Below are 19444 nucleotides of genomic sequence, written 5' to 3'. Positions count from 1 at the left end.
GAACTTTGAAAATTTTAGAATTAGCAAAAGTTTTTCTAAAATAACACAATAAATGATAGTTTTCATGCTTTATAATTTGATACTTAATAAGCCTAGTAATTTACCTTCCAAATTCATTCCAAAATGGGATACCTTTCAGTTCTCTAATTATTTCAAATTATTTACCCAAACTCCTAATAGCTTATTGGACACAATTAGAGTGTCCCTATTGCATTCTTCATAAAGACAATTAGTTGATTAAGAGAAATTGGTTGTTACACTAATCCAAAGTATGGTAAGTGGTGGCATTAATATTTTGAATAGGGAAAAATGATGACCCCACCCACATATGTTTCACTTAATCAATGTCATGAGTAGAAGTACACAGAAGTATTTCAATAAGTATAGTTCTCAATCTATAAATGTATTTGCATAGATACCCCTGAATATCATTTTTTTTTTTTTTATGACCAATTGATTTGATCAAGTGAGCATGCTTGCTCACCCATGGGTGAGAAAATCATTATCTTTCGAGAAACACACTAAGTATATAGACCATATATAGATCATATACTTCATGGATGTTTTAAGTCAAAAGAGCAAAGTGGAATTAACCACATATTTATTAGGACACCCATGGTTTAGATTGTTTACAATGTTGTCTTTCAATTCTTTTTCATATATCCTCTAAAATTATATAATCAATTATAATAGTAACAATAAAAAAAAAAACGAAAAGGACATAGGGGAAAACTGCAGTAAGATTTTGATTAACGTTATAACATACACTAATAATTAATATTATAAATTATGGATATACTCTTAAAAATAATAAGCCCTTATATTTAAAGTAAAGTATGCTTATTATAAAATATAAACTATTAGAGAGCTTCAATCATATGCCTTTTATTATTATTTTTTCTTCAAGGAAGAGGATGGGGTGGGGTAAGGGTATAAATTGAAAGTGCTCCAATCAGGTAAAAGGCTTCTTCTCAAAGGTTTGTTTTGTCAATAAAAAACCCCGAGATAATATATTTAAACAGAATAAATTATTTTTTAAGCCATTATATAATCAATAAATTGGACTACTTCTAAAGATGTTGAAGTAATAAAAATTACGAGTGGGTGCTTTGGGTTCTTCAAGCAGATCTTTTAAATAGACTTTATCCCTATGTTTAGATATCTTAATGTCAATATCATTACGTATACATTACTATTATTATTATTATTATTATTGTTGTTGTTACTATTATTAACATTAACATAAAAAATAAAAAATAAAAAAAAAGAGTATAACCATTGTAGTGATGTTTCCCTTGATTTTTGTATAGAGGTAACTCAATAGCCAAAAAGGGTGGATGGGTTCAAGTCTAATTGCCATGTGGGGATTAAATTTTAATAGAAGGCAAGCTCTAACTCCCTATTTTTAACAAAAAGAAAGAAAGAAAGAAAAAAAAAAACTCTAACTCCCTATCTATGTATTTTAATTTGAGTTAGATTTTCATAGGTGTTGAAAAAGAAATTCAAAATATATATTGAAAAAAATAAAAATAAAAATTGAATAAATATGAACCATTAAAAACTAATGTCAATACTGGGCATACCACACAATTGAATTGGTCCCAAATTTAACATTTGACTATATATATATATATATATGTGGTATCTTCTTCACATTCAATGGACTAGATTTGTATAGTTGCTATGTCACCTAGTAGAAATCTAAGGTGAACAAAAACTTTTCACTACCCACTTAATATGTTTCTTGAAAAAAGACTTCAAATAAACTATTTTTAATTGGGGTTAATAGTCTTACCTATGGAACTTGAGCAGCTGGTTCTAGAATCTAGACTGTCCACGATGACCTATTTGGCATCCTTCAATAGAGAGAGTGAGAGTGTGTGTATGTTTTGTTGTTAAGAAGAAAGAAAACAGAATATTAGATCAGCAGCCACAGCCACGTCATTGGGGTAGGTAAGTTTTTTATTTGACAAGGCATCTATTCCTTTTTCTTTCTATTTTGATAAATGACAAGGTATCTAGTCTGCCACGTTAACAATTAAGTATCAATTTCGACCATTGAATAGAGGAAACATGGTATAAATTAATCAAAAATTAGAATATAATTTAATTAAATACCCTTATATTGGTATATATGCATCCTGTATGTATAACTGCAAGTGTACTGATACAGAGAATGTATATATACACTTTCCCTTGGTGTCGTCGGTCAGCCGATCCAGCAGAGAGGTAAGGTAAGATATACAATTTTCTTTTCCACTTTTGGAGCCAGCTCGGGGTGATCTTATTATTATTTTATAGTGAAATAGTGCATATGATCTACATTTTATTTATTTTATTTTTAATTTTAGTGCCAGGTCGGGTGCTTTTTATCCTTATATGGTGAAATAGTGCATGTATTGTGCTTCACATGGAGCCATTTTGAATTTAGAAGAAGAGGACTAGGCATTTTCCATGCCCTACTCACTCAGTCTCTCCTTCGAGCAGTGGGGCTCACAATTAGAGTGGTCTAGATTTTACACGTCATCAACATTCCATCCTTTCTCATTGGTTTATAACTCATGGTGATATTTTTATCATTAAAAAGGAAAAAATTATTATTTGAGATTTAAAGGCAATTGAAATAAATATGATGAAAGGTTTCATATTTCTCATGCGTTTATCCAATTGGTTAAAGTGTTGATCGTGTATCACGCGGTTTTAAGTTTTGGATTTAGATCGGCGGTTTAGGTAAATGGTCCATCCATATTAGTATTATCTGTGATTAATATCGATAACTGATCGATACTCCATTTGAGGGTATCAAATTAAGGGACGGTAAAATGTTCTAGAACACCCAATATTAGTATTTTGGGGAGTAATAAAAGGATTCGATACGATCATATTAGTATCAATATCAGTATACCAATGTAATATTGTGCACTAAAACCTTATACTTTTTTTTGGTAAATACATTAAAATCTTATACCAACCACGGCCATGACCTTGATCACAATCACAATCACGATCACGACCATGACCATGACCACGATCACGACAATGTATATAACCAATCCTATAAAAATTGAAAACTTTTCTATCCGATGGTGATTTTAGGCAAAAAATATTCTCCTTCCTAATGCAAGTGCCTCCTTAAAATAACTTAACTACCTTCGCTCTATTTGGTTGCAAGGGGAATTTAAAAAGAAGAGAAGTAAATTTTCATACTTAAAAAAGAAATGTTTATAATCATTACCTCATGCGATCCAATGTAATTATATAAAATATTTAATTTTTGTAACCATATTTAGTAATCATACATTTTATATGTAATTTTTATTTTACATATTATAGCAAGGAGTTTTGGATGCACAGTACCGAGAAGTTTTATAACCAAATATGAAATGATTTGAAGTTTATGTTATAAGTTCATGGAGTAATGATTACATATATTTATTTTTAAAGTATGAAATTTCACTTCCCTACCCTTTAATTCCTCTTGCGACCAAACATGAGCCATCGTGATCTCCGAAATAAAACTCATTCAATTTTGACGATTCAATTACTTGGGCTTTACACCTTACCCATGAGAATGCTAAAAACTGAAGTTTTCAGAATCCAGATGAAGGCTCTATGGTACAAAGCCTGCATAGGCACATAAAATTCAACAAGCTATGCCCATCCAAGTTGAGCAAGGATTAAGTTCGTGGCATCAATACCGTTATCTGGCAGTCAATATCAAAACGATATCGATATGTATTGAATCATATTGATTCAAACTAGCCAAACTTTTTAAAACATCACATTTTATCTATACCATGCAATAATACATATCAGTATTAATCATAGTCGATATCAATAAGAATCAATCGATACAATCAATCCAATAATGAACTGAAGTTAGGATTATACTTTTGGAATAATGATATCATCATTAACTCTCACCCTTTATTCAAGAAATCAAAATGCTTTTCCTAATTAATCCAACATTTTTCTAGTCTAATCCAAGGTCAGATCCCATGGATTAAGAGGAAACTCTCTTCACTATGAGTGCAAGGGATACTTGGTCCATTTTAAGATAGAATATTATTGTTGATACTTGATATGCAAGCCAAGGTTCCAAAGCTGTTCCTACAAGATTTCTCCTTCTGTTGGTCCTCAGAACTTCAAACTCTGCGGCCAATGATGTACCTCTCATGACCCTTTTTTTGTCTTTTTCTGATTTTATTTCCTCTCATTGCTTCTAAATGTTGTATACCTCTTTATTTATTTCAATGGAAGTCTTGAATGGCAGCCCCTCTCCCAAAATCCTTTCCACCCCACCCCACCCCAACCCACCCCACCCAACCCAAAAGACAAAAAGACATTATAATAGAGAATGAAAAAAAGCAGTTATGCTTAGATGCATACATTAACAATTGGGGTTATTAAAGGGGATATAGCCATATTTTAACTGTGCTAATTATTAATTAATCCTTTTTAGGTTGTGTGGCTTGGATTTATGGACTTGTTAATGAAATTGTAAAGGATTATTAATCCTCTTTTGAGTCAAGCCTGATCAGTTACTCTTTAATATTCTCTTATTTGCCTTGTATTTTAATTGGATCACGTCACTTCTACATTTTCACTGATCAAACAATAAAAAATATATTCAGATTAAGATCTAATCCATTTCACATTAATAATCCTCTAATAAAGCAAAGATAAAAGATTTGTACAATTTTAGCTGAAATTCAAAACTGCAAGCGGGCAAGTCTCTTAAGCCCAGATTATTGTAGTACCCATATTTCAATGTTTCCCCCGTAATACATCTTCCAACATCCAAAACTGCATACAAGCGTAGGAGGGAACCCTCCCCTTAAAAAGAAATTCTAAGAAAAAAAGATTGCATAAGAATATTCATCAAGGAAAGTAACTCCCATTAAGCACTTATTAACACTTAATATTTTTCAAAGCTTAAGAGTCTGAAATAGATGAACACTTAAAATCAGAAAAAAAAAAAAAAAGATTTACTCAACACAAGGAGTTTTAAATAATTAGAACAACGGTTAAAACAATAAAAAAAAAAAAAAATGTTTGTTTTAGTATTACAATTTGGTGAGTCAGCTTAAGATAAAGTCCTAGGCTTCAATTGAGGCTCTTAACCAGGAAAATGTTTGAAGAAAAAGGTTTAATAAACACTTGACATTTTATTTAATTAGACACAATTTAGGTAACAACACTAAAAAAAATTATTTTTTTACCTAAATTTTTTAAGAAAATTTATTTACTAAACACATGGCATTTTAATTAATTAAAAATAATTAAGGTAACAACACTAAAAAAAAATTTGCATTTTATATTGCAATTTGGTAAGTCAGCTTAAGATAAAGTCCAAGGCTTCAATTGAAGCTCTTAATTAACCACCCAACAAATAGGCTTTCGTCGCGTGTTTCTATACACAATGAAGTATGCAAGTCTTGTTAAAAATACAAATTAATCTAAAGACTTCTTAAAAATACAAACTAATCTCTGTTCTAATACAAGATTATTATAAGATAAGGCCTTTTCTTATCTGACCCACCTTTCTTGTTTTTTTAATAGAATCATATATAGTACTCCCTCTCTCCTAATCTGAATGGGGTTGAACAGTATAAACAATGGATTCTGGAGCATACCCAGACAATATTACACTGTCTGCATGTGGTACATGTGATTGACATTAATATTAAGGCTTAGTCTTCTATGACTATTATGATAAGAAAATAAGGTAATAAAAATAAATAAATATACCCAAAAAAAAATATTTTTTTTTTTGGCGTTTCGTGTTCGATGATTATTTAGTTTGAAGATCTTTGCAGTTCTAACCTTTGTACAAAAATCACTCCCTACCTAACCAAGAAAAACAAGGTAAGTATGAGAGAGATAGACACAAAGTTTTTTAAAATATTGGTAACATTCTTGACAAAAGCTTACTTGTCCAAATTATTTTATCACAATAATTAGAGAAGAACACTAATAGCAAGAGCTTTAGAGATTGTCCAAAGATATGGTACATATCATAGTAGTCATAATATAGAGTTGTTGGGTTATTTTAATGGGTCAAGTGGGTGTTTGAAGTGTGTAACAGTACTGATAGACAACAAAATTTGAGATATACAAACTATACTCACTCTGTCATGTTTACAGAACAAGACAAGTGAGTATTACTAGAGAAACTCTCTAAACACCTAATTCAGAATATTAATGGAGAAAACGACTAGATAATTATTACAATTTTTTTTTAAATTTTAATTATCATCTTGAAATAGATATGGCTTCCATTTAAACAACTCAGACTACAATTATTCTCTAGGGGTTGCTGAACTAGCCATATGGATTTTAGTCAAGACTAGATTGGAAGTTTCCACCAAAGAGTTCTAATTATCTTTCCTCAACAAATATTCTAACATTTACAAGTTGTAGTTATTAATGAATGATACTTTTTTTTCTTGGTAGGAATTGATGAATGAGGACAAGAAATCATATAATTGAGGGATTTCTTTTGTGCAAATCATGTAGTTGTTTTGATAATCAAGTTCTAGATTAGGTATCTTGACTAGTTGTAGTACTAGTAATGCATCATTATTAAGAAAAACCGGTCAGGGGATTAATCTAGCTCTATCTATTTGGAATTTTTTTTTTTTTTTTTTTTTGGGGAGGTGGGGGACGGTGAGCTTAGGGAATACATTATATCATTAATCATTTCAATTCAACGACAGTGCCCCAGCCAATGAGAGAGCATGAGCGGCATCAATTAAGAAGAACATGGTGATCATTTTGTATACCCCTATTTTTAGGCGTAGGGGTGCACTCTAGACAGAAAACACTTTCCCTTCCTTTTATTATCTATCGTGGCCATGGGTGAAACATCTAACCGAAGTCCATCACATTCATGGGAACAAAATATGAGAGAAAAAAGAGAGGAAGAAAAAGTAGTATTTTCCCAATTTGTCAAATTTTTATTAGAAGAAGATCGGATCAACCATTCATTACTATTTTATATTCTCATGTCTCCAAATTTTCATTTCCGATTTCATAAAACACCACATATCATCAACTTTCTTCGTGTAAATATCACTTATTAAACCAAATTCATGCCAAACAGACCCCCACTCTGTTTACATCTTTCTTTTCACTTCAAAAATCTTAAAATGCTGATCTCACACCTTACTCTCTCTCTTAATCTTGAGAGGTATAAACAAAAACAAAAATTAAAGAATGAGTGAAACGTCTAGATGTAGTACCAAATTAAGGGCACCAAGAACCTTGAAAATATGGGGTATATAAAATAAGACTATCGTTAGGATAAGCATTGCAGCGATGGTTATGTAACTCATAAATTATATGTGAGGTTAGCCCTCGTACTTAAGGGAAGAAATATTCAAACTACGACAAAAGAAAGTCTGTCTAAGTGAAGCATGTGATCAATTTCATTAGTGGATTAGTACAAAAATCTCATTAGATTATTTTTTTCTTCCTATTGTCATGATCAGATGAAATCATCCACCCATGGGGACCTAATCATTTTCTAAGTATTACTTAGTTTGACCAATCGCATCTCTATCAATGCGGGACCTAATTCTTTTCATAAAATGATTGCAACTCCCACAAGGACCTAGTAATGTTACAAAAATAAGTAGAAATTTTCTTTTTCCTTAACTCGGAGAAAAAGGAGAATTCTTTTTCCACGAGTGATGTGATCTTATGATTGGACTTTAAGTTTATTGTTAGTTTCCACACCTTATCATTGACGATCGTAAATATCCTTATCAGGCTTATTCAGAAGGTTTAGATGCATGTGGTGACAAGATTTTTCTTTTACTGTAGAGAGAGAAAGTTTGCAAGACCTAGCTGATCAGTCTCATATTGGTGGTTCAATCATTAATATTTCTTTCTAGTCCACTTTTGAACTACAACCAAGTTCAAACCATATTTAGTTAAAACAAGAGTGATAAAATAATAATAATAATAATAAATATAAATAAATAAATTGTACGGCATGTTTAAAATGGTTCAAATTCAAACAGAACAACAAAAAATACGGTCTAATATTTCAAAAACGACAAAAAAATGAAAACAGACTGTATGAGATTTAAATGTTTAGATTTTAATAATAATAAAATAAAAAAAAAAATGGCATAATTAATTATGGGACCAACTAATGTGTTGCTATTCATTTGGGACGGAAAACTTAACCAATTGTGATGGGTTGAGCCGTTCAGGGTCTTTCACAACATGGACTCAACCATGTTTGTCAAATGAAAAGTGGTGACACATTATTTTTCACGTAAGAAATGTGACATGTAAAAAAAAACCCATTTGTAGAAGGCAAACATTAACAGATAACCTGATATCTACTCTTAACCATTGAGGAGCTCTTAAAGCCCGATTGTAACCCAATACACGAAGCTCAGAAAATACTGAGAAACCCAAGCAAACCCAACACGGTAAGACTTGAGGTCCAGGCCAAGCCAAAAGCTCTAGCTCAGCAAGGTCCCACAGTAGAAGGGTCTAAAGCCCATCAACTAGCTAGAAATGTGATCAGCCCAAGGACACATTTGGATCCAATTCTAATTATCATTTCTGTGGTTCCAGACTTGGTATGACGATTTGGCACGTCTTGTCGAAGCATGCTCATAGGCTTTGGTCAATTGATTATTGAGTATTTGGAGCTTTCCATTCACCTCCTCCACCCCAGTCAGATCGATATCAGATCAAGACACCTTGCTCCCAAGAATTGCTCCCTTGTGTGCTTGGAATTGGATATCTCGGTTTGAAAGCCAATTTTCAATGTGGCCTAATTCTAAGAATTGGTCCCAAGAATTGCAACCAAATATGCACGTTACAATGCCAATTTTAATTATTGGCTAGAATTGAGAATAAAAATTGAAACAATATGTTTACTAACTAACCCAAGAATTCAGTTATTCTCCAACGATTGCTCCTTCCAACCAGACACATGCATGTATCCCAACACATTGGTCATAGGGGCACACAACCCCAAATGCCAATTGGTCCCCAGAATTGCAACCAAATATGCACGTTACAATGCCAATTTTAATTATTGGCTAGAATTGATAATAAAAATTGAAACAATATGTTTACTAACTAACCCAAGAATTCAGTTATTCTCCAACAATTGCTCCTTCCAACCAGACACATGCATGTATCCCAACACATGGGTCATAGGGGCACACAACCCCAAATGATTGTCACGCAACCCTTTGCATGTCTATGTCTAATTGAACACTAATTAGAACGTCAACCGTTGGAGGGGATCCGAATCCTAACCCAATGGGCATGGTAAGCTAACATTGAGAAGTAGATCTAGATGAAAGAAATATAATGGGTTTCTTATATTACCTAATGGGCTCGTCAGCCAGCCCAGTCCAGTGAAAGCACCCATGGTATATTTGAAAACTGAGAAAAAGATCCTCTCATTGATAGTGTGGAAATGATTTCTTATGCCCTTTCACATCTCGATCATGTGGATTTTACACTAACACTGTCATCTTTGATCATATGGGTTCCTTATTAGATGAAAACTGCTTATACCATGGTCGATGTATGATAGGAAATCCCTTGCCCCCATTAGAAACCCTCTCACTTGAAAATTTGGGCCCGTGAGTTTATTATCAAACAACATACTGAAGTAACAAAACATACATTCAAGTTGGACGGGAGGGTTCGTCTTGGACATTGCATTTGAAGAGAAAACGTTTAAATTGTTAGTGGAGAGGAATTTACACTTTGTTCCCACTTTGTCTGAAAATAGACACAGTGGATGCAGAAAGAGAGAGTTGCATGGTAGGGGTGCGGTGGGCTTAGAGCTGAAGGGTGTGAGGGAGGGAGATGAATAAGCAAAAGGGGGGAGGGTATGTGGAAGGAGGGAGTTGCAGAGCATGGGAGGGGTAGGTGAGGTTGGGTGCATGGGGCCGGGGATTCTGCAAGGTTGGAAAGAGGGGGCGGTGGTGGGAGCTACTTGCGGGGTATCACGTTGAGGGGTGGATGTGAGAGGGAGAGTGGGTACGATCTGTAGCTGGTAGTCGGTGGATGCGCTAATGGTAGGTGCGCGAATAATAGCAGTTGTCCGAAAGGGGATGGCATGCCTAAAGCTAATTGGATTTGTAGTCCGATGTGGTAATTGTCCTAGGGAAACAGGAAGTGGTGGTACGCCTCTGTAGTAGTGCTGGAAGTGATCTTTGTTGGTGGGGAATAGGTAAGCACCCTAGTCTGTGAACACATCTTCTGGCATTATACTCGTAGCGAGGGGGGCCATCATTGCCATACAACAATATATTTCATTTTATCCGGCAATCAAATAAATATGATGCTCGGATATCATTTGTAAATCATCTTTCGTTTTATCTTATGAAAGAAGAAAATTAACTGGTTGTGCGATTCTTATGCCCAGGCATAAGAATTGCAAAATTATCTCCCACCCCTCTCCTCTTAAATCAAGTTTTCCTTCCATGCTGATGCTTCAACGCTTCAACGCTTCAACGCTTCAACATATGCTCATTGCCCTCACGATTATATAGGGACCACGCATTCAGGGAGCAATCAATTGCCCTCTATCCTATGAAACCCAAACATACCGAAAAGCACCCGCCAAACTTAAAGCCCGCAACTAATCGCCCACAGTGCGGGGTTTAAAAAAAAAAAATCGTTGATTGAATCGGCCCTGTCAATTTCGATTCGAATTAGATTGGAATCTGCTGCAAGCGAGTCACAAGAACCCTACATTCGACATTTGATCTGAAAACCCACCGATCGTGTAGAAATCGGATTGTTGAAGGATAATTCCGAGATGAATCGGTCAATTTCCCATCCGATTAACCAATTTGTTAAAACCCTGCCATGGTGCGAAGAGATTTCTCGAGAAAGACGAATCGACGGGAAAAGTTAGTAGCTGGGAAGAACGAGGTGGAGCTCTGGAGCTGGAAGAGCAAGCAGCACAGGGCACAGAGGGAGGGAAAGGGTCGAGGCACCGAGAAAGATGGTCTCGAGTACGACGCCGATAGTGAATACATACCCTCTCTCGAGCTACACCTTCGGAACGAAGGAGCCGAAGATGGAGAAAGATACTTCAGTCGCTGATCGTCTTGCTCGAATGAAAGTCAAGTAAGCATTCATGCTTCGTCAATATATATATATATATATATATATATATGGAAATTCAGTTAAAAAAAAATAAAGAAAATAAAGAATATTTGAAGAGTAGGAAAGTGAAAAACCCTAGTTAACCCTTTACTGCAATTATTGTGGCCATCATGATGGAACCCCTAGATTCCATCACCCTTGTAGGGTTTTATCTTTCTCCAAGTTCTTCTGAGTTGTCTGATGAACATAAAGGGTTCTAATCAGGATTAAATCCAAGAAAATTGAACACTAAAGTGAAAAAAAAAAGAGTGAAAACTTGGCGTTTAAGTATTCAAGGTTACGTTGAAGCCTCTCGCTACATTTAGGGTTTGAAGAAGCTTTCTTGTAATCATTATTGGCAGAAATCCGGATAATCTTTCTGTATGCTGGCTATGGACCCAAATTAAGAACTCAAATGTTTAACTTCAATTTCAGAATAATTTTACAAGGGTATGAAAGAATTGTATTTTGGACAGTTACAATCTTAGCAGTGTAATTGACCTGAAAGTGAATATTATCTGTATTATGATATTGTATTTTGATTGATGTATTGACTAGTCTTGCTCCGATTTGGTTTAACAGCTACATGAAAGAAGGCATGCGGACGAGTGTCGAAGCAATTGTACTGGTCAGTACGCGCCATCTCTACCAAAGTTATGCACTGTGTCATTTTTATTTTTTTTTGGTGAAATTATGCACTGTGTCATTGTGATGTGCATTTCTAGTTGAAGTTTCTGTTCTGTCTTCTTCTATTTGCTTATGTTTGTATTTCTTCTATGAAATTTCTTCATATTAATGCCAGACTTTATTTGTGGGTATAATGCCAATTCATCAATACTCTTATTTAAAGCTATCCGAAGCAGGCTTGTTTTTTATTCTAATACATTGAAAACTCAATCACTTCCTTAGGTTGGAAAGGATCAACGACTACTTTCTACTAATTAGTGGTGGACTTTCTGTTTTGTTTTGAGTTCGTCAATGGTGCTTGTATTAACTCATATACTAGTGACTTCTTCCAAAGAAATTTAGTTCTTACTTCAAATTTTCCTCTTGTGGGCACATAATTTGAAGTGCCAGTGATGTAGATGCACACCCATGGACCGATCCAAACCCATCTGGATATCCAAACGGAGATGAGGCCAATCCATATTTAGTTACTTGGTCTAATAGGATTTTAGTAAATCTTATTTATTTGGGAATTTTATGTAATCTTTTATTTTAAGTAGGATACATAGGGAGATATTAATTTCTTAATTTATTTTAGTTTCTTAGATTGAGTTAGTTTCCTATTTGGAGTTGGTTTCCTAGTTTCGTTTTGAACTAGTTTCCTTTTAGGATTTGGCTCATTGTTGGAGTCTTTTATTTGCCTATTTGATATGCTTGTAACCGATGGAGTAATTATAGATTAAATGATGAATTGAGTTTGAGTACTTGTTGTAGAAACGCAACCCTAAAACGATGCAGAAGATAATGGAAAAACAGAACAAACAATGCACACGGATTTTACGAGGTTCGGCAAAGTTGCCTACGTCCCCGGTGAGATGAGATCCTGCTTCACTATCAATGGAGAATAGAGTTACAGCGCTCGTCCTCACACCTCTTAATATTGCTTGCATTACAGAGAAAGAAACCCTTGCTACAAATATACAACGAAAAAAAACCCTAATCCGGAAAGTACACAATTGCCCTTAAATAAAAAATTCGAGCTGGGGGCTGCCCTACACCCCCTGCTATGCAAGGGGCCTCCTACCCCCCTTGCAACCCCCACGGCCCGCTGACCAGCTAGCGAGACTGCCGTCCTGCTTGTCGAGGTGCTGCACCAGTACTCCTTGAATTAAATTGCGACGGAATACAAGACATCGTACACCAACACTTGTGGAGCCTACGGGCATGTGTGAATGATTCTCCTTTCTCTCCCCCCCCCCGCCCCGCTCCGCTTCTTGGTGCGATTTCTCCCTCTCCCCTGCAACTCTAAGATCCCTCTCAGGGATTTTTTCCCTACCCCTACCGGCCCTCCATCAGCCAGTTGTTGTCACCAAGGTATTGTATATTTATCTTTCTATTTATTTTAGATGAGAGCTCTAGTTGGTTTCATAGTTTGGGATACCTAGAAGGCTTAAGTTTTATTTGGAAATAGGCTCTGTGTTGGCATCAACTATTGAGTTGTGGATTGGCCCTACTCTTACTAATGTCTAGTAGTCTTTTAGGTTAAGTTGAACTTAAATCTTAGGGTTCACTTATTGATATGAATACATTGTATTAATGTTGTGTTTATGTTAGTTGCTGCCATTATTGGAGTGAGGTATTTGGAAAATGTTAGAATGGGACTAGCTTTCCTCCAAGCCCATGTTGAGACGCATATCAAATGGGTTGTTGGTGTCAAAACAAACCTGAAATTTCAGGCACTGAAGGATAAGCTATGGATATTCTTGTAAAATCTTATTTAGGGTTGAAGAACTCAAGCTTAGGTATTTAGGATTCCTTGGATTAGAATGGGTAAATAGTTTGAGTGAATACTTTTAGATTACAGTGGTGGTTATAATGATAATATTGTCAGGTTGGGGAGTAAACTTGAAATTACCTGTACATTTTTTAGTTTTACTATAAATTGTATTTTTTTAATATGGCAAATTGATGGCTGAATGAAGCCATATGGCATATGACGTGGCAAATTCCAACTGTTGGCTTCTATAATGTTGTGGCAATATGTATTTTTTTGGGGGTGGGGGGGGTGGAACTTAGTGTGACACTGACCTTGCATATTTAACAGTGAACATGAAAGAGGTAAACTTCTTATCCTTACTTACAGATTAAGTATTGATCAGAACAATGAGCCATTTCACTTATGCCACTTCTCTTTCTTGTATAGTTCTGCTTGCAATTAAATTTTGTGATTCCTTGGAGCTAGACTGAGTTAACAGATGTTGAGCTACGTTATTGCAGACAGACATTTAATCCCTTTCTTTTTTGTGGCTGGTTGATTTCTATTTTACAGGTACAGGAGCATAACCATCCTCATATACTACTGCTGCAAATTGGAAATACTTTTTGCAAGCTACCTGGTGGGCGTCTAAAGCCTGGAGAGAATGGTAATATAGTACTCTCTCTCTCTCTCTCTCTCTCTCTCTCTCACCCATTTTTGTGAGGACTCTTGATGGTAGTTCTCCTTTCTGGTTTTGAGTTTCTGTAACTCCTCTGTCTAGTGATGCTCATTATTAACTCTGCAGAAATTGAGGGCTTGAAAAGGAAACTCTCTAGCAAACTTGCTGCCAATTCTACAGCCCTTCAGCCAGATTGGCAGGTAATTTCTGGTAATTTTATTGTGGACTCAAAACCTTCATTACTTTAATCACCAAGCTTATTTGTCCTGAATGGCATATTTATCTATCTTCTTTATTTATTTTTTTTGGTTTATCTTTAAAAAAATGAAAAAGGAAAAAAGTATTATCCCATCACCTGTGGACAGATTCTTCTTGATGGAGTCTGGAATTCGAATCTTGTTGGAGTTGGTATTCACATGGACAAGTTTGCTCAAAGGGACTATAATAAACTGCACCAGGCCGCGGATGTCTATTTCTATTAATTGGTTCCATTGTGTTGCAGATCGGGGAGTGTGTTGCTGTCTGGTGGAGGCCTAACTTTGAAACCATAATGTTCCCTTACTGCCCTCCCCATATCACAAAACCGAAGGTGAAGAAATGTTCCAAGCCTGAAACATCATGGCAATGCTTCTCATATTGTGATCTTTTGGGTTTGTGCTGAGTCTAGAAGGGTTTGTAATCCAGGAATGTAAGAAGCTTTTCCTTGTTCACTTGTCCGAGAGGGAATACTTTGCAGTTCCAAAAAACTTGAAACTGCTAGCTGTCCCACTGTTTGAGCTGTATGATAATGTTCAGGTAAAATGACAATATAGCCCTTTTCCATCATACTTTTTTACTTCTACCTGTGTTGGGTGTAGCTTTAAGAAGAATCAATATACTTCCACTGACATAATCTGCAATAATTAAAATGACATTGAGATTTTCTTAAGGAACGTAATAGATTGTACTGCATCAGATATTAAAGTGACCAAATGCTTTCGCAGAAGATATGTGTTGTTGTGATCTGACAAAATATTGATCTGCTACTGTAGTGATCTGTAATGGGCATGTTATAAACTTTGTAGATTTTACTTTTCTGATATTTGAAATCTCAGGCAGCATAGCTCCTCACCGTTTCCCCTCGCCTCGCCTCTAGAGAGATCTCTTTTTTTTTTTTTTTGAAGAATATTTATTATATACTCGAGAATTCAGAACTATCAAAATTGCTGTTGTCAAAAGTAGTGCGTTGGAGGACTGTAGAGGTTTAGTGGTTTCAAGACATATGTGATCAGTTTTTCTTTCTTCCTCCCACCTCATCTATAAAACTTGGTGACAATCTAGAGAAACTCTCTAGACCTGCTGGTGTAGAAAAACTTTTGCCATAATCATAGTCTAATTTTTTCAACCATCTTTTTTATTTGTTCAATTTATTTTGCTTGCAGAGATATGGACCGGTTATCTCCACCATCCCGCAGCAGCTGTCCAGATTCCAGTTCAACATGATCAGTGCATGAAGAAGCAGAGTAGAACTTATATAGGTTTTGAGTGAGGACAGTTTTGCAGATGGATATAAAATTGAAACTGATCGAAGTTGACCTATTTTATGCACACGTGGTGTATACTTGATCCTTGTAAGGACGTATATTCGTCTTTCACTGATAAACTGGTTCATCTTGTTTGAGTTGGTGAATCAGTATGGTATTTAGGTCCTGAATGTCTTTGGAGTTCGAACTCCATGCAGTTATTGAAAGGCTATTTGTTGTAGGATAGTTTTGTACCTGACACTACTACCCTTGGGGAAATTGTAAACAGGTGGGATATTTTTGTGGTTGACAGTACCCTTGGGAAATTGTAAGCAGCCCAATTGGTTCCCTCAAAACCCCAACCCACCTTTTCTGGGGGAGAAAAGAAGAAAAAAAAATTGCTGACATATTTGGTTTTGGATTATTGTTCTTTAAGCTTCTCAGTTTCACTATTCAGTTGTCATCTTATTGATTATGGAGGCTTCTCTCATTGTGTGTTTCTGTCTTTGTTTTTTGTCTCTCTCTCTTTGTTGGGCTAATTGTTTGTGCTGCTTGTGTTTGAGATTTTTAGTGATACATGTTTTGTAGCTAACTTGCCATTTGCAGAAACGGAAACCAGATTCAAACTACTTGGCGTCTCTTTTACAAATTCTTGTACTCTTTAGTCCCTGAGGATACCTTCTTCCATACAACCTGTAACACAGTTCATTTTGGGATTTTTGGTCGTATCACATCACCTTCAACTTGCACCATAATCTCTGTTCTTGCATTTCTGAGTTTGTTGCACTTTGGGTTGTCTCTATGGACTTTCCTACATTTTGTCATCTGTTGGTGCCACATTGCCACTGCAGTCAGTCCAGTGCACTGCTATCTTATTCTATTTTTTTCATAATTTTTCCATTTAAACTTTTTCATCAGTTATGGTCATTCTTACATGCAGCACAGGGGCACAAACATCAATGGAGAACAGAGAGTAGGGGTATTAAACGGTGTGATTTCGATTAAATGGTATAGTTCGATTTGGTTCATATTGTCAGAGTAAGAAACTAAAATAAACTGTTCATCAACGGTTTCATAGAAAATGCGGCACCGAAAACCTATTTTTTATTTAATAACAGAGAAAAATCAAAAGTTAATTGTTTTGAATGGTTAAACCAAAATTAATTGAACTGTTTATTGAATGGTCTTATTCTTGTAAATCAAATCAAATCATTTATCAAACGATTTCAGAGTGTAACAACTTGATTTGATTTGGGTATAGACAAGTGGAACCTACCTGTCAATAAAATTTTAGGCCCCTCTTAACCTGCCAACTGGCCGATAAGACCCGCAGAATCGCATCTGCTCGCTCAAATGATATATTTGGAGAGTGAAGAACATAAAACTAGAAAGCAAATGACAGACAATTGGAGAATTCTCAATGGCTAAGGTATATAGTAATCTCTTATGGGGAAAAGGCCAAAAAAAAAAAAAAAAGGGACCTAACTACCAACACAAGAATAGCAAAAGTAGTTGGTTCCTGTTTCCTTGTAAGCTAGCTCCAGAGATTTCTATTAGACTCGGTCAGAATCTCGTCATTCTCATGGGTCCTCAATTTAGTTAGATTAACTCTATAATTGAGTTGTCGATTTCCATTTTATTTCCTAGGCAATCGCAAATTCGATAACGTGTTCATAATCTACAGGTGGAATTCACCTTCTCCACCCATTGATCCATCCACTTTTGGCCTTCAGCCTACCTTGCAAGGACAGGTGAATCCGTTAAAATCTGATTTAAATCGGTCTTGTTTTTAGCTTGCATAGGACTTCCATCTATCTCATATTTCTGAGAGTAGAGAAAGAAATTCTATGCTTTGCCATTGAATTCTCTACTTTCAGACAAGCTTCTTCAATTCTCAAGATCCCAAATTAGCTTGGATTCTGTTTCTTTTTTTTTTTTCTCAAAGGATTTGTCTTGGCCAGGGATCTTGTTGAGGAGAGAAGGATGGCTTTCAGTGGAACTCTGCAGAAATGCAAGGCTTGTGATAAGACTGTTTATGTGGTGGATTTGTTGACAGCTGATGGAGTTGATTATCATAAGTCCTGCTTCAAATGCAGCCACTGCAGAGGAACTCTTGTGGTATATTAATCATTTCTTGGCATCACTTTCTTGGTTTAGGCAGAATGATTGATTGCTTGATTGATCCAAGCTTTATACACCATTTTGTGATTGATCTGTGTATGTTAAACAGATGAGTAATTACTCTTCCATGGATGGAGTCCTCTACTGCAAGCCTCACTTTGAGCAACTTTTCAAGGAGACTGGCAGTTTTACTAAGAACTTTCAAACAGGTCTCTCTCTCTCTCTCTCTCTCTCTCTCTCTCTCTCTCTCTCTCTCTCTCTCTCTCTCTCTCTCTCTCTCTCTCCCTCTCATTGTGTGCTTGTGTCTCTGTTTTTGGCTGCCTCTCTTTTGTTGGGCTAATTTGTATGTTATTCTATTATGGATGATGTTCGACAGGAAAATCTGAGAAGCAAAATGAGCTGGTAATCCATTGTTCTTTATTTCATCTTTGTTTCTTGTCCATCAAGTTGATTCAAAAAAATTCAGGGTTTTCTTAATCTCAAAATCTTTTGTTTACTCTTTTACAGACAAGGGCTCCTAGCAAACTCTCTTTCCTTTTCTCTGGGACTCAAGACAAATGTGCCACTTGTAACAAAACAGCTTATCCATTGGAGAAGGTTTGGTCTCTCATGCCCTTTTAATCTGAAACATATCTGTTCAAGATTATATTAGTTTACATTGTATGATCAAAGAATGAGACAGATAGATCATTATTAATGAAACAACCTCTGCCACAGGTGACTGTAGAGGGAGAATCCTACCACAAGTCATGTTTCAAGTGTTCTCATGGGGGCTGCTCCTTAACACCTTCATCCTATGCTGCTCTGGATGGAATTCTGTACTGCAAGCACCATTTTGCTCAATTGTTTAAGGAGAAGGGAAGCTATAACCATCTCCTCAAGGTTGCCTCAATTAGGAAAGGTGCTGCACCAGTACCAAAAACAGAACCAGAGAAGGCACCAGAACCAGCACCAGAACCAGAACCAGAAAAGGCACCAGAAGCAGAAGCAGAGCAATCATAAGGGGTTTCCATGACCATGATTACTTGCTTATTTTCACGTTTTCCATTTTCCCCATTACTGGGCACAGTTTCCTCTCAAAGCAGACTAAACTGTCTAAAATTGGGTTTTGACTCATTCCATCTTATTCTCATCCTATCCGGGAATTCTTGTCTAAATGTTGTTGAATAGTTGTTTTCAATTTGTGAGAAAATATCAGTTGTTCTATATCTCATCCATAATCATGAATGCAAGATGAAAAGAAAAAATTAGTTTGAGAGAATAAGGGGGGAAAAAAAATGAGGAGGAGGTTGAGAATATAATCATGTACTGGAGTCTACTGAAATTAGACATCATTACGGTTTAAAATTTAAATTGCATTGTTTAAAAATGAGGAAATAACTTAACTCTTCCTCAAATATATATTTTAAGCAGCCCACATTGAGTTTGTTCATAATATTAAAATAATTTTTATCTTGGTGTAGTCACACACTCACACCTGGTTACGTGGAGCATCCACCACCTACGTGGTATAGAAAAGAAAAAAAATAAAAAAATCTATTATAAAAAAGACAAAACATCATTATGATACAGACATAG

General features: G+C 35.5%; 2 protein-coding genes across 4 annotated transcripts; both read left to right on the top strand.

The window, feature by feature from the left end:
- The first annotated feature begins 10474 nt into the window (after positions 1 to 10474).
- On the top strand, positions 10475 to 16235 carry LOC122087553 (pre-mRNA cleavage factor Im 25 kDa subunit 2-like). 2 transcript variants are annotated; one of them, XM_042656721.1, is made up of 7 exons: positions 10483 to 11124; positions 11725 to 11770; positions 14138 to 14231; positions 14370 to 14443; positions 14746 to 14832; positions 14928 to 15038; positions 15665 to 16235. In XM_042656721.1, the coding sequence occupies exons 1-7, from the start codon at positions 11000 to 11002 to the stop codon at positions 15734 to 15736; spliced, it is 609 nt and encodes a 202-aa protein (XP_042512655.1). In that variant the 5' UTR covers positions 10483 to 10999; the 3' UTR covers positions 15737 to 16235. The 2 variants fall into 2 exon arrangements, with proteins under 2 accessions (XP_042512656.1, XP_042512655.1); XM_042656722.1 differs by lacking the exon at positions 14746 to 14832 and having other exon boundaries at positions 10475 to 11124.
- A 1138-nt stretch (positions 16236 to 17373) lies between these two features.
- LOC122087552 (LIM domain-containing protein WLIM2b-like) lies at positions 17374 to 19072 on the top strand. Of its 2 annotated transcripts, XM_042656720.1 has the most exons (6): positions 17374 to 17496; positions 17707 to 17863; positions 17976 to 18075; positions 18243 to 18268; positions 18374 to 18463; positions 18584 to 19072. In XM_042656720.1, the coding sequence occupies exons 2-6, from the start codon at positions 17729 to 17731 to the stop codon at positions 18866 to 18868; spliced, it is 636 nt and encodes a 211-aa protein (XP_042512654.1). In that variant the 5' UTR covers positions 17374 to 17496; positions 17707 to 17728; the 3' UTR covers positions 18869 to 19072. The 2 variants fall into 2 exon arrangements, with proteins under 2 accessions (XP_042512654.1, XP_042512653.1); XM_042656719.1 differs by lacking the exon at positions 17374 to 17496 and having other exon boundaries at positions 17522 to 17863.
- Positions 19073 to 19444: the final 372 nt, after the last annotated feature.

Source organism: Macadamia integrifolia, chromosome 8 (genome assembly GCF_013358625.1).
Source record: "Macadamia integrifolia cultivar HAES 741 chromosome 8, SCU_Mint_v3, whole genome shotgun sequence".
NCBI lineage: Eukaryota > Viridiplantae > Streptophyta > Magnoliopsida > Proteales > Proteaceae > Macadamia > Macadamia integrifolia.
The sequence above is the reverse complement of the archived record's forward strand: the minus strand, read 5'-3'. Positions and strand labels throughout refer to the sequence as shown.